The sequence below is a fragment of the Falco rusticolus genome, chromosome 8 (genome assembly GCF_015220075.1).
Source record: "Falco rusticolus isolate bFalRus1 chromosome 8, bFalRus1.pri, whole genome shotgun sequence".
Lineage (NCBI taxonomy): Eukaryota > Metazoa > Chordata > Aves > Falconiformes > Falconidae > Falco > Falco rusticolus.
In genome coordinates, this window is record NC_051194.1 from 60,037,008 (window position 1) to 60,056,711 (window position 19,704).

A 19,704-nucleotide genomic window follows, 5' to 3' on the forward strand; every position below is an offset into this window, starting at 1 on the left:
GGCCGAGCCGGGCGCGGGGCCGCAGCGCAGGGCCGCGCACACAGGGCGCATTGACGCGCCGCAGCCCACGGCCGCGGGCGTGGGCGCTGCCGCAGAGAAAGGCGCCGTTGTGGGACAAGACGTCGCTGGGCAGTCAGCAGGAGAGCCGGCCTGGCCGCACCGCGTGTGCTGCGGCTCTCGCTCACAGCAAAGGCGATGAACCGTGAGCCCTGGCTGCACAGGCGTGGTCAGAGCTGGGCTGGGGGCCCCAACGCCTGCCCCGAGGTGCCCCACAGCCACGGCCGTGGCCAGAGCCAGGCGTGTGGCAATGGTGGCCCGTCCCTGTCCCTGTGGGCCCTGTCCCAGGGCTGCAGCACCCTCTAGGGCAGAGTTCTCCTTGGCATCTGACGGGAACATCCATCGCGGCATCTTGTGCCTGCGGCCTCTTGTCCTGTCACGTGCACCTCTGAAACAGGTCTGGCTGTGTCTTCTCTGCCACCCCACAAGTCTGGGGGACAGTGGCACCCTTTTGGGGGAATTGCAATCGTATCGGGCTGTGCGTGCTTGAAGGACAGAGCTGGCAGCAGCAGCAGCTCCTCCCTGATGCCTGTGGGAGGAACAATGCCCGATTCTGCAGCCTGCCTTACCAAGCCCTCACAAAAAGCCATGTCGAGTGGCTCAGGGTTGTGAAGGTGCTCTCACAAGGCTGTCACCTGGCTGGCAACTGTGACACCTCCCTTTGGCTGGGGGGATGGTAGGAACCTCCTGCCTGTGTCTACCTGTCATGCTTGTCATAGCTGTGCAGGTGGTGTGGCTCAGAAGTCCTCTGCCGGCCCCAGCAGCCACCACAGGCATTAAACGCACTTTTATTTAAACCCAAGAGCTGCAAGTTTCCCTTCCCACCAGAGGCTCCCTCGCAGGCTGGTGCACAGGCTTGATGGAGGTGATGCTTTGTGGGGGCTGGCGGGCAGCCCAGCAGGGAGGGGGGATCTGGAGGGGAGCAGGGAACGAGCAGCAAACAGCGTCTTTCATCCAGAGCGCTCCTGGTAGCGCAGCACAAGCGGGTGGTTTATAACCACAGAGAACATGCTGAAGAAAGCAGGTTTCCAGTGTGTTTCATTGCCTAGCCATGCTGTTTTCCGAGAATGGGATGGGATGAGCCAAAGTTGAAGCTGTCTGCTATTACTTATGTAGCACGTTTCCATTTACACCTTTTTTTACTGCAGTACAGGATCAATAATTATCTTATGCCTGTGTCGAATTTCAGGCTCAGTACAACTCAGAACAGATCACCACTGTTACTGAGAAGATGGGTTAGCAATACCCATGATGGAGAGCCCAGAGGTGTCATCTCATTACCATAGTCAGCTCCCGTGGAGAAATGTGAGGAGTGTAAGAGCCTTAAACATATGCTTGTGGAGCAGGAAGAAGATCTGAACTTCTTAAAAGATGTCCCTTTGAAGAGGTAAGACTGTATTGCTGCGCAAACCCCGTTCCTGTGTTCCCCAAAGCTACCGTGGATGAGATCACTGACACAAGGGTTACCATGTTATTTAACGGCTTGTCACATACCGGTGTGAAAGAAACCCTTCCACATTGATCATTTTCTTACATCAGCTCTTGAAAGCTTTTGTAACAGCTTCAAACGCTGGTTTGGAGAAAAACAGTTTCCCCAGTGTTAAGCTTTAGTATGTTGACTCTAAATATAGTCCTGACCACTGAAATTCTTGCATTAATTGCACTGCAAACTGCAGCAGTTACCTGTGCTCTCATTGGACTGGCAGAGATAGAAGTCACGCTTTTAGGCAGTGGTATTTCTAGCGTGGAGATAGTTTATCGATAATCTTGCAATATTCAATTTTTTCCAAGGGTGTTTGTTTTCATTTAAGAGCTAGCTATAAATGGGGCTCTCTGTCAGCAGGAAAGAAACAGGTTTTTTTTCTCCATCAACAGCAATTGATCTGGTAGATCTCTTAGCTCAGTCCTTAGCCAAGAAATGCATCAAAGCACACCATTTCTAGTCAGAGACAATCTTAGCTCAGCCTCATTAAAACAATTTCTGATGTTGTTCTGGAAAGTGACCTTTTCTTTAAAAGGATCAGAAAAATTAGTATTTGGCAGATCAAAACCGGCACAGTCTTGGAAGTCTCTTTCCTGCTTATTCTTACTGTCCATGTCACCCCAAACCATTCTGACTTCTATATTTTACAGGGAATGATCTGGAATAATCTGCCGCACTGGCTGATGGCGTGGGAAGGAGCCGCAGGATCAGGTGTGAATACCAGAAACCTTGGCCCTTTCCTGCCTCTGCTGATGAGCTGCTCCAGGTGACTTCCCTGATCCTCATCCAGGCTCATATCCTGGCAAACATTGCTCTCCTGCCCTGGGTTGTCCCTGACGCAGCCTGTGAAAGTCCAGGAGGTCTGGGCATGGGTGTGGGGCTGAGAGCTGGCTGTTCTTTTAGTGCTGCCCGAAGAGCTGCTTCCATTATTTTGAAATTCATGGTCCTGATCTTTGAATAGGAGACTGTAACCTTGGGGCTCCTTTCCTCAGGGTCACCGCTTCCTCGCCAGAGCTTTGGGCTGATGTGTTTAAAGAAACAGAGGGTTTTACAGAGCCCAGAGCTGAGCAAAACACTTCAGTCCTCTGCCTGTCTCCATCTCCCCAGTAAAACACAATGTGGGCTCTTCATAGCAGGCTCAGGGAGAAAAGCCAGTGTATTTCTTTGTCTCTCTGGTGTGTGTGGCACCAGGCTCTGCCAGACCACGAGACAAAGGCCGGCGGTCATTGAACTGGGAGAAAAAAGTAATGAAAGCAGAGGAATTTGAGTGGGAGGGGGAAGAAGCTGCTCCTGCCTCCGCAGGGCTGTGCTCCCAGTCCCAGCATTGCAGAGGGCAGGTTCCCCAGCTCTGCGCCGTGGTCACTGTGTCCCTTTCTGACGCCACAAAGACAGCAGCCAGACGAGCTAGGGTCCCTGTGAGAAGCCTCGAATGGTGCCTAGAAGCAGATACACCTGGACACATCTGAGAATTGGGCTAGTGCTTGTTGGAGTTGTTGGAGGGAGGTGATGGGGCCCGATTTAGTGCCCTGCACATAGGTCCAGGGGACCCAAAGTGTCGTGTCTGCCCCAGGAAGGACCTACTGGCTTCTGCACCATCTGTGCCAGCTCTGTGCAAATGTCACCTCTGCCTCTGCCTGAGGATGAGGAGAGACCGGGCAGGCTCCGTGGGGGGAGCAGGGGGTCTTTTTTGCCCTCACAGAACAGACTTGCAAGGTTAAGATTGGTGACTCCCTCTCGAGGACCACAGGCAAAGGTAGTTTTACATCCACCTTCACCTCATAAATCCTGGGCTCTGGCTAACTGGCATTTCCCCCAGTCCCTCCATTGCCCCACTGTCCTCCCAGTGCAACCATGCACTAAGGTTGCAGAGGAGCAGCTCTGAACCTTGCTGCTGGCCCACCAGGTGCTGTCATCTTGGAAGTTTTTGTGGTCCCTAAAGAAAACATCAAGTAGTGCTGCTGGCACTGCAACAAATTCTCTAGAGCTGAAAGCACTGGGATGCTGTTACCTTGTCTGAAACACAGCCTTGAGCTTAGGTCAGTCCCTGGCTGAATTCAGCTGAAACAAGAGACTACTCTTAAGTTCATTAAAAAGATATATGAATATGTTCTCCATCAAACGTGTGCTCAGAGAAGGCATTACAGCATTGATCTGGAGTACTCCTCTGGCCCCTAGTACCGACAACAGCCCCAGCAGGATAGGGCCACAGGCTTGCTGGTGGAGCAGGGTGCTGCAGGCTCACACTTCTGCTGGATAGAGCCAAGTTACCCTAACAGGGACAGAGGGAACCACAGAGCTGTTTTAGATGCTTCTAAAACACCTGTGTTTCTGCTTAAAGTAGTTCTGCTGAAACTGTGACTGTTTCAGGTCTGTCTTCTCTCAAAGCAGATGTGGCCATATTTAGACTGTGTTTAGTAAAATCCTTTTGATCAGATCCCTTTTAATACAAACTAGATGATATCCCCTGGCTTTAAAGGACTTCTGCAATTTTTACTCTAGCAAGGTTACAAATAGCAATTGGCAGAGGAGACCTTGTGGACGGATTGTCATGCACTGACTGCAATAAAGGAGGGAAGTTGTAGCCTTTGCTTTTACGAGCCACCGGCATCCCTTTCTCGGGGGAAGACTGAAAGCTTCTAATGTCTCTGGCAAGCAGAATGGCCACAGACAGGAACAGAGTGTTACCCTGTCAGCTGGGCTCTAAACCTCAGACATACAAAAACTAGTGTAAAAATAATGCCCAGGATACAGGATTTTGTCAATTATTAAATAAAAAAGTTTCATAACTAAACCGGAATTTCTAAGGCGGGCAGATTGTACAGAGACAGAAAAATAAAATAAAAGTGGTTACTCTTCCATCACTGCCTTTAGGCAAATATTACCGTAAATTACCTGAAGATTTTGGCATCCGCAAGGAGTTGAAGATACTTACACGAAGCTCAACTCTGGCAGATTCCTTATGACCATTATTTTTTTTTCTTAAACCAAACCCAAACGGCAGGCTATTAAGCCCCGAATACAACACCGAACCAGGGAACTTCTGGAGTTCCCGCTGTCCGTTTAGGCTGTTCAGGAGAAGCAACACAGCGCCCCCTAGTGAGGACCAGTGGTATAGGGCACAAGTCAAAAGACGTTACCTCATGCCACGACACCCCCCGGGAAGGCTCCAGCACCGCTAGTTGTTCAAACAAAACTCTGCTGTTACTGAACACAGCCAGGGCTGAACATGGGTGTGACCTAAGCCTACTTTATAAAATAAATACCAAATTAATTTTATAATTCCCAAATAAAATTACTGTATCCTCTCCAAATAATCCCTGAGGTTATACTGTACAAGAGCGAAGAGGTATTTGCCAGCAGAGGAGCATTTTTAAATTCAACTTGTAGTGTGTGAATGCAATGAATACTAATTCACAGGCATGTTTCTGTCCTGGGTTGCTGATGGGTGCCACATCTGGGCATAGCTCTTCTCCCCCTGGGCCCCCCGTGCTCTCTGAGGGCCCCGGAGACTGCTGTGCCAGGCGGTGCACAGGCATGGAGGTGGTCACTGCCTCCGAGGCATTAGAGGCAAGGTGAAATTTTGATCACAGGTATTTACGACCATGAATTTGGGCTTCTTCACCTGAACTTTCCACTGACTTAGCTTGATCTGGTGTCACCTCTTCAGTAGGAGGGAGGCCAGGTCACTCAGGCAGCAGGAAGAAATTTTACTACTACATTTAAACAAGTATACATTAAATTCCCACCCAGCCTTTAACAGCAGCAAGTAAAGCATCTCTGGTTTAAATAAAAGTGCATTTAATGCCCGTGGTGGCTGCTGGGGCTGGCAGAGGACATCTGAGCAACACCACCTGTGTGGCTGTGATGTTGTCTCTAAAATATGAGTCCGTTCCTAGTGTGCAACACACCAATGTTACACACTGAGGGGAGATACTGAGGGTTACAGAGTTGTGTGAGCCTGGATGCCAGCAAACTAAGCTAGCACACCGCACTACAAACATTATATGCAAAATGTCATCATGCTTCCCCTGCCCGGAGAGCAGGTTCCTATAGATGACCGGCTACGCATTTGCATATCTATTACCTAACTTATGTTACTAGCATGCATGCTCTCTGAGGAAGGGTCTTTTAGTGGGCCTGGGTCTTTCCCTTAGAGAGTGTGATTTTTAGTATTCTAATAAGGATAGTTCACTTTTAGAGCCATAAGAGCTGACTAATCAGAGTTTAGCATAAATGAGTTAGCCTAAGCATCCATGGCATATGGTGCGAAGATAGGGTGTTCTTTGTTCTGTCTCTCCCAAAGCTGACTCCCTTGATGAGAAGTCCCTGCGTTCATCATTCTTGACAACTCTAGAGGGTCAGCTGGATCTAAACTCTGTGCATGTATAGTTAAGCACTAAATCAGAGTTCAAATATTCGGGAGTTTTAGACAGTGACACAGAGGACAGGTTCACACAGGCCTGGCTCCCCAGCCAAAGGGAGGTGTCGCAGTTACCGGCCAGGAGACAGCCTTGCGAGAGCACCTTTATAACCCAAAGCCACTTGACGTGGCTTTTTTTGTGAGGACTCGGCACGGCAGGCCGCAGAACTCGGCACAGCTACCCTCTGCAGGCTCCGTAGGCCGCCCGCCTCAGCCGCCCGCCTCAGCCGCCCGCCTCAGCCGCCCGCCTCAGCCGCCCGCCTCAGCCGCCCGCCTCAGCCGCCCGCCTCAGCCGCCCGCCTCAGCCGCCCGCCTCAGCCGCCCGCCCTAGGGGCGGGGCTTAGGGGCGGGGCTGCCAGCGCGGCTCGGCGTTCCCATTGGCTGCCGGCGCGGCTCGGCGCCCCCATTGGCTGCCGCCCGTGGGGCGATGTGGGCCCAGGTGGCGCGGCGCGGGCTGCGGCCCCGTGGCGGCACTGATGGAGCCGGGGCTGGCGATGGCGGCGGACGGCGGGTGAGTGCGGGCGCGGCGGCGGGCAGCGGGCAGGGCATAGCGGGGGCGGGCGGCCGCGGCTAACGGAGCCCGTGTCCGGCAGGGCGGTGCGGCGGCGAGGCGGCCCGTGGCCCTCGGCGGCGGCCACGGCGCTGCCCGCCTGGCGGCTGCGCTGCGAGGGCGGCCGGCAGCGCTGGCGCTACTTGGGCGATGGTGACGGCGAGGACGGCGAGGCGGGCGGCGAGCGGCGGGCGCAGACGACGCTGGAGGAGCACAGCCTGGGGCTGGACACGGTGCGGGGCCGGGGCCGTGGCGGCGGCGGGGCCGGGGCCCGGGGGCTGAGGGCTGAGCCGCTGTCTCTCCGCAGGGCCGGGCGCTGCGGCCCCTGCCGGCGGCCGGCACGGCCCGGGAGGCTGCCCGCAAGGGGATGCGCTTCTACGCTGCGCTGCAGGCCGAGGACGGGCACTGGGCAGGCGACTACGGCGGGCCCCTCTTCCTCCTGCCGGGTAGGTGACACGGCCCCGTCCCTGAGAGGGGAGAGGGTGTCGCCTCTGGCTCCCCGTCAGAGCCAGCCCATCTCGTCCTCCAGGTCTCCTCATCGTGTGTCACACGGCCAAGATCCAGCTGCCGGCGGGGTTTCGGAAGGAGATGGTGCGCTACCTGCGCTCTGTGCAGCTCCCGGACGGAGGCTGGGGACTGTGAGTGGCAAAGATGGTTCCCTGAGTGATGGCCCCTCAGGGGTCCGGCACTGGGAGCGGCTGTCAGATCTGCCCGGGCCTGGGGAGTGGGGCTCAGCAGCTGTGACACCTGGGGGTGCTTGGACTCGCTCGTGTGGCGCGGCAGGTACTTTTGTCACAGAGATGCTGGAGCATCGAGTCTGGCTGCCTCTCCTGGGCTGGTAGGGTTTCCCCTTTCCCATGGTCCCCGCTGCATCCCACTTCACCCCAGCAAAGACAACCCTGAGCACTGGGTTGTGTCTTGCTAATGGCCGTGCTGTCTCTGTGTGTGTGTGTGTGTGTGTGTGTGGCAGGCATGTGGAAGACAAATCAACGGTGTTTGGCACAGCACTCAACTACGTAGCCCTGAGGATCCTGGGGGTCGGACCAGATGACCCTGATGTTGTGAGGGCCCGTGTCAACCTGCACAGCAAAGGTCAGCTCCCTTGTGCCCGGCGTAGCAGCTGTGGGGCTGGTACACTGCTCAGAGAGGTCTGGTCTGAGCTGAGGGCTGCGTGCAGCGTGGGGGCTGCCAGGCAGCGGAGGAACTGTTAATCTCGCTTGCCCTTGATGGCACCTGTGTTTTGAGTTAACAATGGGAAAGTGTGTTATGTTCTTCGCCTATTGCCTGCTTGCCCTTTCCTGGGATGTGTCCCAGCCTGAGCAGCTGGCTCTCAAACGTGGGGAGAAGTGGACCCTGCAATGGGGGAGAAAGCAGGGAGCTGGCACGGTTGCATTAACTCTGAAAGCCAATATCAATCTCTGCAGGAGGTGCTGTGGGAATCCCTTCTTGGGGGAAGTTTTGGCTGGCTGTCTTGAATGTTTACAGCTGGGAAGGAATGAACACACTTCTCCCAGAGTTGTGGTACGTGCCCCCCTCAGATCTGGATGTTGGGGGGTGTTCTCAGCCTTTCCACCAGCCTTAATCCAGACCTTTTCCCAAGTACTGGTGTTTGCTGGGATAACTCTAGCTATGGCCTGCAGCTGGGGATGCTCAGGCTGCTTGTCAGCTGGGAGACCAGCAGCAAGGCCAGCCAGTGGGTGTGTAGCAGTGAATGCTGCACTGAAGGGAGATGCCAGAGCTCAGCCCTGTTAGGTTTTTACCCACAGGGTCCTTGATACTGGTGGCAGGTAGGGAGCTCACGGATGTATCTTCTGCTCTTGTGACTAGCCAGAACTGGGCCCTAGCAGGGCGGGACAGCCACATGTAAGGCTACTAGCTCTAACCCTAACCCTTACTGGTGCTCTCTGATTACTCAGAGGGCTGCTGGGTGTCAGAGGGGGAAAGTATATGACATTTTCCCTGGGGGGAACTGCAGACTGCACAGTACCAAGGGCTGCTGGTGCTTTGTCATCGAATGCACTTAACCATCACTCTGGGCCCCTGCCTTCAAAGTCGCGTGGGGAAGAGAAGGGCCCTTGCACTGACTTCTCCCCTGCCTCCTCTCTGAGCTCAGCATCCTCCCTGCCCTGTGTCTACTGGCCCTGGTGGGGAGGGAGCAGCCCTGTTGGGGATGATATGAGCATGGCCAGGCTGTGTGGATATTCCCTTCTTTTCTCCTGTAGCTGTACCAGCAGCAGCAGGCTTGGTACAGGGGATAGGGAAAGGCACACCCTGCTCTGGGCATTGTTTCTCTGTGCTGCCCTTGTGACCTTCACTGTTCCTCACAGTAGCACCTTCTCTGTTGCAAACAGGCTGCTTCCTACGTGGTTCCCAGCCCACCCGTCCCGGCTCTGGTGTCACTGCCGCCAGGTTTACCTCCCAATGAGCTACTGTTACGCCAGGCGTCTGTCAGCAGAAGAGGATGAGCTCATACAGAGCTTGCGGCAGGTAAGGAGCTGACCTTGCTGGGGCTCCCTGACAAGGATACGTGGCTCCCTGACTACTTGCTGTGCCAGCCATGTCGTTGTTCTGGCTTGCAAAGTGGCAGCTCTGATACCCGCGCAGTCTCTCTGTCCAGGCAGTGGAGGCAGCTTCCAGCAGTGAGCTGCCTCTGGGTGCTTGCTACCAGCTTGCCAGGCTGATGCCCTTTGTTGTCTTGTGCCAGGAGCTGTATGTGCAAGACTACGCCAGCATAGACTGGCCAGCCCAGAGGAACAACGTGGCTGCCTGTGATGTGTACACCCCGCACAGCTGGCTGCTGGGGGTTGCCTATGGTGAGTGCGGTGTTGGCTGGGGCAGGAAGGCCCTTGGCATATGGGCCAGTGGTGGTGGAACTAAAGCTGCTTGGTACCATGGGGGCTCTTCAGGGTCCACTACCAGCTACTGATGTATGCCGTGGAGTTGGGATGGAGACATGGACTGTGTGATCCTTGGGCTTCTCCCTCCCTAAATACAGCATGGCCTTGTGCTCGGGTCCTCGAGCCACTCTGGGGTATAGCAGTTCCCATGCTTTCCTCAACTGGTCATCACGAGAGCAGTGGTGCGGCTTGCCACACCAAGTGAGTCTTGGCTGCACAGGGTGGGTTTTTCATTGCATGTCCCTTTCTTCTCCTGCAGCTATCATGAATGTGTACGAAGCCCACCACAGCACTCGCCTGCGGCAGCGAGCCATTACAGAGCTGTATGACCACATCAAAGCTGATGACAGATTCACCAAGTGCATCAGCATTGGGCCGGTAAGACGGTTGCTGTCAGTCTTTTAAAAATCTTGCCCCTTGCTCTTTAGGGACCAACTTGTGGCCCCCCAGCCCTTTGTAATTGTGGTATGCAACCATAGTCTCCAGATCTTGCTCAGGCACAACTCCTGCTGCAGGATGCTAATGCTCAAGAGCTTAATGCTAACAGGGCACAGAAGGTGCAGAGGGCATGGGGCCAGCTGTGGCCCTGGTGAGGGGTGCCTCCTGTAGTCCAGGAAAATGGTCCGAGGGGAAGCTCTGAAGTAATCTCGTGGCACCTGCCTCATTCACTCAGCTATGCTGAGTGGTGCCACAGACGGAGCTGTTGGGATCAAGCCTGGGACCACCTCTAGATGGCTTTACGCTGGGTGGGAGGGGTGTGTGTCTCTGAGGCTGGAAGAAGCTGTATCCAGAGCAGTGACAGTGCTGGTCTCGGCAGATTTCCAAAACGATCAACATGCTGGTTCGCTGGTTTGTGGATGGGAAGAACTCCCCAGCTTTTCAAGAGCATGTTTCCAGGATCCCCGACTATCTCTGGTAAGGGCTGAGTGTGGTCCATCTGGCACAGCATAGGCTGTGATCCCTGTGGAGCGAGCACACCGTGTCTCCTGACCCGCTTCCTGGCATTCTCGCTGTGTCTGTGCTGCAGCACTGTGCTCTTTCCTCCCACAGGCTGGGCCTCGATGGCATGAAGATGCAGGTGAAGTGCTGTAGGAGTTCTGCTGTCACTGAGAGGAACTCTGGCATGCTGGGGCAGCCCGTGGGATAATGGGATAGCTTGTTCACCCTAGGCCTGAGCTCCTGGTATCTTGCCTTTGGTGCCTGGTGGCCTTGTCTATCTCACTGCCACTTTGCCTGGCTGTGCCAGGAGTGAGTAGTGTCTGTCCTGCTAGTTTGCCTCTCTGTGGCTGTGAGCTGAGGGGGCAGCTCTAGGCCTCCATTGTCTTCATTCCCATTGTTCCTGGATGAAGGGAAGGAGAAAGCCTGGCCCTGGATATTGCATGTGGACTGAGCTGTGCTTCTCTCACAGTCACTGTGTTCCTCTGCTCCTTATCACTAGCCACCTCTCCTGTCTTGGCAGAGCAGGCTGAAGCAGCTGTCTCATTTCCTATACCCTTGCTGACCCTGAGCTGCTGCATCTGTCCCCTCTATGCCAGCACGTTAGCCATCATGCTGGGTAACCTAAAACTGAGATGCAGGGCGCTAGTGGGGGTATTGCAGGGGCGATATGCTGTCCCATAGACCCCACAGCTGGGTCAGACTGCTGCCAGCACTGGCCCCTCACTATCTGCTTTCTCTGTTCCAGGGCACAAATGGATCCCAGCTCTGGGATACTGCCTTTGCCATCCAAGCCTTCCTGGAGGTAACGCACCCCTCAGTGCTACGTGCCATCTTGGGAAAATGGTCTCTCCTGCTGCGTCCCTGAATACCAGCAGCTCCTGCTGTGCATTCCCTCAGACCTCTGCTGTGCCAGTTCTGGCATTGCGTTGTATGACTGAGCCTGGCAAACACATGACCTCTCAGAGCCCACCTCAGCTGTGGTAGGCAGGGTGCCCAGCACAGCTGGTACGGCCCACTTTTGCCAGCTGATTTTGAAGCAGGAGGCCACAGCACCAGCTGAGTCCAGTTAGACTTCCCAGTTGCTGCAGTCTTGTAAAACCCTGGCCCTTCCTCCTTGCTCTGTTTGGCCTCAGAGTGTTGCCGTTTGGCAGGGACAGCGTGCAGGTTCTCCTGCTTTCCCGCACTGGGGCAGAGACCGCTATGGTGGGCGTGCTTTTTGGAGGGCAGTGTGATTTGTGATTACCCTGGTAAGCCCCTAACCTGGTCATGCAAATAGCTCTCTCAGCAATGCTGGCAACAGTTGTGGGTTCAGCTCTCACTGTAGGGGTTTGTAATGGAGACAGTAAATGAAGTATGAGTGCAAACTTACAGAAAGGGCTATATGAAGGGCCAGGCATTAACGGCACCTAGATCAGCAGGCCAGGAAGATTCCCGCACATCCTCTTCTTGAGGGGCATGTTTGGTGGCCCCAACTTCTTGCTGACTGTGCACATCTGTTTCTAGGCGGAAGCCCAGAAGATTCCTGAATTCACATCCTGCCTCCAAAACGCTTATGAGTTCCTCCGGTTCACCCAGGTGAGTGGAGCCAGTTGGTGGTGTCTCACACACGCTGGCTATGCAGACTTGGCTGCTTCTCAGAGTCCTGTTGGATGCATCTGTTGCCTTCTGAAGAGCTCTTCTGAAGGGCCAGATTAGCAAAGTCCTAGGGACAGCCTCCTGTTTTCTGCTCCCTGTTGCTGGGAGCCATCTTTGCAGCTTGGAGAGGACCTTGGCCAGGCCCAGGTTTGGGTTGGCTACCTGGGTTAAGAGAGACTGGAAAACTCAGAGCTTAGACTTCTCTGCCCTTCGTTCTCTCTGGTGCCCACACATTTGAGGCACCCTTCTGGGAAACCCAGACTCCTTGGCTAGTGACTATGAACTCCACTCCTACTGGCTGGGTTGGTGGCTCAAGGTGGGGGTCACCATCACCAGCAGCTTGGTGCAGATGCAGTTATAGGTCTTGCTCATGGTGCTGCTAATGGGAGCATTAAAAGCAGGTGGCTCCCTGACAGGAAAGCACCCAAAGAGGGGACTTTCAACGTTTGCTAAAAGGCCAAAATGTGCTTTCTCTTCAGCACTCCCTGCTTCAGAGCTGACCTCTTTCCTTGTCCGCCTCTCTCAAGTAAGAGACAGGTAGTGCCAGTCCCACATGGTTCTGCATCTGCAATGGTTTCCAGCGCGTGGTCCTGCAGCCAGGCACCTCCAGCCTGCCCTGACTTGTTTCTTGTCTTCTCCAGATCCCAGAGAACCCACCTGACTACCAGAAATATTATCGCCATATGAACAAGGTACAATGGCTAGAACTGGTCTCTGAAGGATGTGCAAACGGGGCAGGGATTTGGGCAGAGGGGGTGGGAATGAGGGGCAGCACCTCCCCCTACTTACAAGAAGTGAGCAGGGGAAGGTGCTGAGCCCTCCTGACCCCTTTCCAGGGTGGCTTCCCCTTCAGCACCCGAGACTGTGGCTGGATCGTGGCAGACTGCACAGCAGAGGGACTGAAGTCAGTGATGCTGCTGCAGGAGAAGTGCCCCTTCATAGCCAAGCTTGTGCCCCCTGAGCGCCTCTTTGATGCAGTGAATGTGGTAAGTGCTGCAAAAATTAGGGCTAGGGGAAATGTGGGCAGCTAAACTGAGCTAAGATAGGAGAGGTCAAGGCCTGACAAGTTGTTAGATCTGCTATTACTAAGCTAGTACAAGGCCTGTGGCCTGGTATGGCAACACCATATTTACTATGATACAGGGCTACATATGTGTTGTAATGTGATGGTCCAGGTTGGGCCTGTTGATGTGGTTTGGGACCTGGGTTGTCTGCCAGCCCCACCGACTTCTGGGTCTGAGTTTGTCCTCACACCTGGCTTGCGGCCAGACTGGGGTGGTGCTGCTTGTGAGCCAGCCTCAACCCCTCTCTCTGCTTGTCTGGGCAGTTGCTGAGCATGAGGAACTCCGATGGAGGCTTTGCTACATATGAAACCAAACGAGGAGGACACTTACTGGAGTTGCTGAATCCCTCGGAGGTGTTTGGTAAGGGGAGTTGTATGGGGCTGGTCACCCTGTGCACTGTGAAGGGACACAGTGGCCTGGCCTCGCTGTGCCCAGCGGGTGCCTGGTGCTGCCCCGGGCCCCTCTGTGGGATAAGGGTGCCCTGGGTCCAAGGGAGGGGTTGGCAGTGTGTGGCTCAGGGGCTCCCCAGCTGAGAGGCTGATATCCTTCACCTGTTGGTAGGCGACATCATGATCGACTACACCTACGTGGAGTGCACGTCAGCTGTCATGCAGGCACTGAGACACTTCCAGAGTGAGTTCCCTGAGCACAGAGCCCCAGAGATCAGGTGAGGCACTGAGGTGAGAATCGGGTATGGGAGAGGACAGGCTGCAGTGTCCCGTACTGCCTGCTCTGGGCTCCTGGCACAGTCCCTGCTGAGTCTTGTCAGGGGGCTTGCCTGGATTTCTGCATTGGCATGAAGCAGCCTCTGCAGAGGCCCTCGGTGTGTGCGCAGCTGGGATGCTGGTGACTTCTCCAAACCAGAGCCCCCCACAAGAGGCTGGGGCCCAACCTCTCTCAAGGAGCAGGGCATCGGCTGTTTGGGACCAGACTGGGGAAACTGGGGGAGATCTGCCTGCCTCTTAGCAGTTGCCTTGATCTTGCAGGCAGTTGTAGGCTGGGTCCCCTGCTTGCATGCTGGCATGAGAGCACCCAACTGGTGCATGATTTGACTCTCAGATCCTGAACAGTGTGGTTGCCTGTCTGCAGCATGCTCTTGCCTCTTAAGCCTTCTAATATTGGGATCCATCAAAGCCTCAGAGGGACTGGTGGATGCCCTTGATGAAGCAGCCACTGAATTTGAGCTGCTTCTGAAGTAGGTGTCTCTCCTCCTGACCAGGGAGACTCTGCAGAAGGGCCTGGACTTCTGTCGCAAGAAGCAGCGAGCTGATGGGTCGTGGGAAGGGTAAGCGGTGTTCCTGGTGCCCAGTTTTCCTCTGGGTGCCCCAGTGTGAGAGGGACCATGATGGCAAGCATTCCTGGCTGGCAGGATCTGTGGGAAGGGGCAAGAAGGGGCTGATCCTCCTGTAGCTCCGGTTCTTTGCTCTCCTTTCCTCTCCCTCCTGCCTAGGTGAGGCAAGCACCTTGTGCATTGCACAAGACTCGGACAACCCCTGGGGGTTAGGGTGGCTCCAGCTCCACTGGTTCCAGAGTGTCTGCTGACACCTGAGTGAGCTGGGAGCAGGTGCTGGTGGGACTGGGCATGGTTGCACCATAAGGGACGTCAGGCTCTGTGCCTGGCTCTGCTCTTCCTGTGAACATGGCCACGTTCCATCCTGCCTCCACGTGGGGCCTCGTACCCTTGACAATACCACTCTCCTCTTCCTTCCAGGAGCTGGGGGGTTTGTTTCACCTACGGCACCTGGTTTGGTCTGGAGGCGTTCGCCTGTATGCAGCACACATACCGCAACGGGTGAGGAGGGGCTGTCTGGTTCCCCTACCCCTGCCTGCTTCTTGGGCCAGGGCAAGACTCCGTGGTGGGGCTGGGTGGATGCCCTGGATGCACATGGGCTCTCCTGCCCCGGGTGCTGCTCCTCCCAGATCCTTGGCCCTGCAATAATATCCAGGGTGCTGGCTGCCCGAGAGCCTCAGTGTCTTGGGGGCCATCCCAGCTGTGGGCAGGGCAGAGCACAGCTCCTGTTTGCCGCTGGGAAACGTGGGTGTGCAAAGGCTCCCTGTCCCCAGCCCTGTCTGGTTCTCTGCCCCATCCGTGCAGGGTTGCATGCCGAGAGGTGGCCCAGGCCTGCCAGTTCCTCCTCTCCAAGCAGATGGCAGATGGTGGCTGGGGAGAAGACTTAGAGTCCTGCGAGCAGCGCACATATGTGCAGAGTGCCACGTCGCAGATCCACAACACGTGTTGGGCCCTGCTGGGACTCATGGCTGTCAGGTAGGAGCAGCCCTCACCTCTTCCCCTCGCCTGGCCCTGGGTGCTCGGTGAGGTGGGGAATGTAGGCTGGGTTGTGTGGCGGGGCTGGTGCGGGCCGTGCACCCAACCATGTTTGTTCGTGACCTTGCTGGTCACAAGCCTCCTGCAATGAGGGACTGGCCTGCACAGTGCTCCACAGGCCAGCGGAGCTTGTAATGCCGGGTGAGGGGGAGCCGGTGCAAAGCAAAGGTCTGGATCACAACCACAGGCCTCCAGCCTGGGAAAATATTGCTGTATTCATGTCTGGTGTCCTGGGGTTGTGGGGGGCCTTCCCAAAGCTCTCGGCGTGCCTGGGACATGCTCGGGGCAGCCTGAAGGTTGGGCTCCCTGAGCGGATGGATGATGGTTTGGGCAAGAGCGCTCACATCTGCCTCGTGCTTTGCAGGTACCCTGACGTCAGCGTGCTGGAAAGGGGCATCAAAGTGCTGATTGATAAGCAGCTGCCCAACGGGGACTGGCCTCAGGTACATCTTTCCTCTGGTCTTTCCAAGGGGTTCCCTGGTGTTGCAGATGTCCTGGGCATTGTGCAGCCATTGCAGTCATGTGCTTTCCCTTACCTGGAAAGGAAGCCATATGTGGCTTTTGGTGGGGGACTTCGGGAAGGCAATGAGCTCAACACCGCACCCTGGACACACTGTGGTGCCCTGTCACCCATACCATCTTGCTCTCTTTCTCTCTCTCTCAGGAGAATATTGCTGGGGTATTCAACAAGTCGTGCGCTATCAGCTATACTGCCTACCGCAATGTCTTCCCCATCTGGACGCTGGGGCGTTTCTGCCGGCTGCATCCCAGCCATCCTCTTGCTGGGCAGCTGCAATTCGGATCCTCGTCTGGGGCTGTGGAGACTCTGCCAGAGGCCTTGTCTGCCTGAACCCAGGCCACTGCAGAGGCCGTGGCCTCTGACTTGTAGTAGGTATGGGTTGCTGCATGGGCCCTGGGGGCGTTTGCTGCTCAGTGCTGATCTTAACACTGCCTCTGCCAGGGAGGAGTGCTGCCGTGGTGCTGTAGGTCCTCTGCTTTCTGTTGAAACATTTCTAAAAATTTACTCTTAAAGGTTTTTCCCAGATATATCCTTCCTCATGGGACAGGGAGTGAAGTGCCTTTTTAGAACAGTTTAGTGATCCGAGAAGAGAAAGCTGCCGAGCTGTGTTGTATTACGTATCTAGACAGACTCTCTCAGCCTGGGCAGAGCAAGGCTGCCTTTACCTTCCCCTCGTGCTGTGGAGGCTGGTTGTCTGCAGCAAGAGTGGGATCTGGGCCTCCCCCATGCCCAGCATGGTGATGGGGTGCGCTGCACAGGCCCTGCTGAGCCAGCCTGGGTGCTGTGGGTGCCAGCGACTGCCTTTGAAGTGCTCTCTGCTCTGAAGCCCTGGCAGGGGAAGGGCACCTGTCCTCTCCCCCAGACAGATGGGAAAGACAAGTGCTTGGCTCAGTTTCCTTGGCATTCTATCCCCTAGATGGTGGCACCTGGCTTCCCAGAGCCTCACAGGTGGAAGTTGCCACCATCGTTCCTACTTTGAAAAAGGGGAAACTGAAGCAGAAAGCACTGAGGTGGTGAATGTCAGGGCACATCTTGGGTCCCTGGGCTTCCAGCCTTCCCCCAGCGCAGCGGGTGCCTCTGTTCAGTCTATGGTGCAGTTGGACCTTCATGTTTCGTTGTCAGAGTTGGAAGTCACATTGACTGACAGGTTAATAAATTGCTAATGGTGTTGCAAGTGGAACTTAACCGTGTGTTGGTCTCCTTATCGTTTGCTCCAACATGTGTCCCAAGCAGAGGGGAGCTTGCACAGCAGCATCATGTAACCTGGCTTGGGTCACCTGTCCCCAGTGGGATGGGCAGCATCTCCACCAACAAGCAAGCCATGCTTGGAGCCTGTATCTGCTTTGCCCTCCTTCTGCCTTTGGCCCCAGAAAAATAAAATCGAGGAAGCAGCTGACTAAAAGGTAAGGAGCACTTCATGTGCTGCTTACACTCGTGCAAATAGGCCCGGTGTGCAGCTGGCTGAACTCTCTTGGACTTGTTGCCCACCAGACCCTCAGTCCATTTTTGCAAAGCTGTTCCCCAGCCAGCTGGCTGGCCAGTAGGGTGACCTGTGCTACCACACGGTGTTATTCCATCCTAGGGGCAAAATATTCTTATTTGCCTGGGTCTAACTTCATAGAAGGACAGTATCTTTCAGTAAAGCTTTAGCCACCACTCGAGCAGTTGCTTTTTGGGAATGCTTCTGCCCAACAGGGCAGTTCATCCATTATAACCAGTAGGTTTTTTTGTGCCTCTTTGGCAGACACATCTTGGAAGTGAAGCTGTAGTTTCCGGAATGGCATCCGGGTCCAAGGGCCCTCATTTTGGGTTTGTGTCTATTTTGGAGTTTGCGTTACATTCTGCATCTCTCAGACATCCTTTTGTGACTTGTAATATTGCTTGGGTCAATCCAGGTGCCACCCATGACTGAGAGACTTGCTTTTCTAGATAAGATGCTCCTCCATGTGTCTGATGGTGGAGCTCTCTGACCAGAGATATCAACAGAAGAATCCTGGAGAGAAAAGGTTTTCTTTCTAACGTCTGGATTCCATTTACCTGTTTTGCTTCTAGATGTTTCCATTTTTCAGTTTCTTTTGTGGGTACGGTTTCACATTCTTGTTTTGATTCTTCTGCAGTTATGGTAGCATTTCTTCTTGTATTTTTGATTGTACCTGTAAGGGTTGTAAAGCCGCTGCCTTAGCTGCACCGTTGGCAAGGCTGTTTCCTTCCATCAGATCAGAAGTGTCTCACGGGTGGGCTTTATGGTATAATACTGCTACTTGTTTTTTCTGGAGCATGTAGAAGATCCAAAATATGTTCTGGATGTGCCATTTTGTGTCATGCTGATGCTAGAAACCCTCTTTCTTTCCAGATCAGTCCTGCTGCAAACACTACTCCCAGAACATAGTTGGGAGACTATGTGGATGTAAGTGGTTTGATTTTCTGCTAAAGCATATACTTGAGTTAAAACTTTTCATTCTGCAGCTTGTGCCCCAGGGTGTACCAGAAGAGCTCTTGCTGCCAGCACCACAAATTGTGTGGTGATGGTGTGTCCTGTAACTGTTGTCCCTTTTCATAGTAGGATGATCCATCGCAGAATAACAGCAAGTCCAGGCTGCCGAGGGTCTGTTCCTTTTCTTTTAGCAAAACTGTTTGTTTCAATTCCAGAGTTTCTAGGCAGTTGTAAAGAGATTCCTGTTCTGGCTATTAGTATTTCCAGCAGTAGGGTTACTGGATTTAACAGGTCACACTGTTGTGAGGTCATAGTTGTTTCGGTTAGTAGTATCAATCCATAATGATGCAGGCATCGACAGGTAAATAAGGAACGACCCCTCGGAGTTATAATACAGCTTTCGCTGCCTGGGGCATCGTTACCCTTAGGGGGGGCCCTAGGACTATGTTTCTTGCTCTCTCCATCGCTGCTGCTGCTGCTACACCAGCCCTAGCCATGAAATCATGCCTTGAAGTACGAGTTCTGGTGCTGCTCAGTAATAAACTGTGGCTTGCAGATGTGTTAAGCTGTTTTCTGGGCCAACGCGCCACTGGCTGTTCCTTTCTGTTCATGTAAATATACCGTTAAAGGTTGTTGCTTGGGCTGCACAGTATACCAGAGACACGCTGGCCACTGGAGCAACTGGTGCCACTGCTTACAGCCACCTGGTGTCACCCAGCCACCTGGAAAGCCCCGTTAGTGTGCAGGGCCTGACAAGATGAGGCCACAAGCCTCTAGTAAACACATAATGAAGTTACTCCACGTTTCAGCCAGAACCTCTGCACTGATGATAGGGGCCCAGCAGCAGGAGGAGGCAGCTCCAGGCTCTCCACCTCATTGTCCTTGCTTCCAAGGGCATAGTGCCATGCCCTGTGGTTCTTGGGTGGGGGGGGGGGGGGAGGAGGGCAGCTGCAGTGAGGGGCTGCTCAGTGGGTTCACCTATGCTCAGTGCCTCTGCTGTTTATCTTCCATACTGCCCTGAGAAGGTCCCAGATGTGACCTAGATCAGCCCAGGGATGAGACCTTGGCTGTCCCGAAGAGGTGTCCCCACCTTGGGGCAAGGCAGCGGGGTACCAGGACTCTGCAAAGGGAGGCAGACATCGTTTTGGAGAGTCAGCCATTAGAGCATCCCTCTCTCTTCAGCCAGGTCCCACACAAAGCTCCTCATCAGCCTTCTGCCCCAGCCCTTTCCCCAGCCCTGCTGCCCATCTCTAGACATGCTCCAGCACCTCTACATCCCTTCTGACATGAGGGGTCCAAAAACTGAACACAGGATTCAGGGTGTGACACACTATTCGAGGTGCAAATAGCTTCTATCAAAAGAGAGAAAAAAATCTCAG

At 54.6% G+C, this 19,704-nt stretch overlaps 1 protein-coding gene across 1 annotated transcript; it reads left to right on the forward strand.

The window, feature by feature from the left end:
• Window positions 1-6,398: 6,398 nt before the first annotated feature.
• Window positions 6,399-16,336, forward strand: LSS (lanosterol synthase). The gene is made up of 22 exons (XM_037398526.1): window positions 6,399-6,471; window positions 6,554-6,743; window positions 6,818-6,956; window positions 7,040-7,148; window positions 7,481-7,602; window positions 7,935-8,031; window positions 8,862-8,997; window positions 9,215-9,323; window positions 9,667-9,785; window positions 10,225-10,322; window positions 10,458-10,485; window positions 11,092-11,148; window positions 11,850-11,921; window positions 12,623-12,673; window positions 12,818-12,967; window positions 13,309-13,405; window positions 13,607-13,712; window positions 14,265-14,330; window positions 14,757-14,837; window positions 15,141-15,311; window positions 15,736-15,814; window positions 16,036-16,336. Exons 1-22 carry the CDS (start codon window positions 6,437-6,439, stop codon window positions 16,219-16,221), a joined length of 2,298 nt encoding a protein of 765 aa, XP_037254423.1. The 5' UTR covers window positions 6,399-6,436; the 3' UTR covers window positions 16,222-16,336.
• Window positions 16,337-19,704: the final 3,368 nt, after the last annotated feature.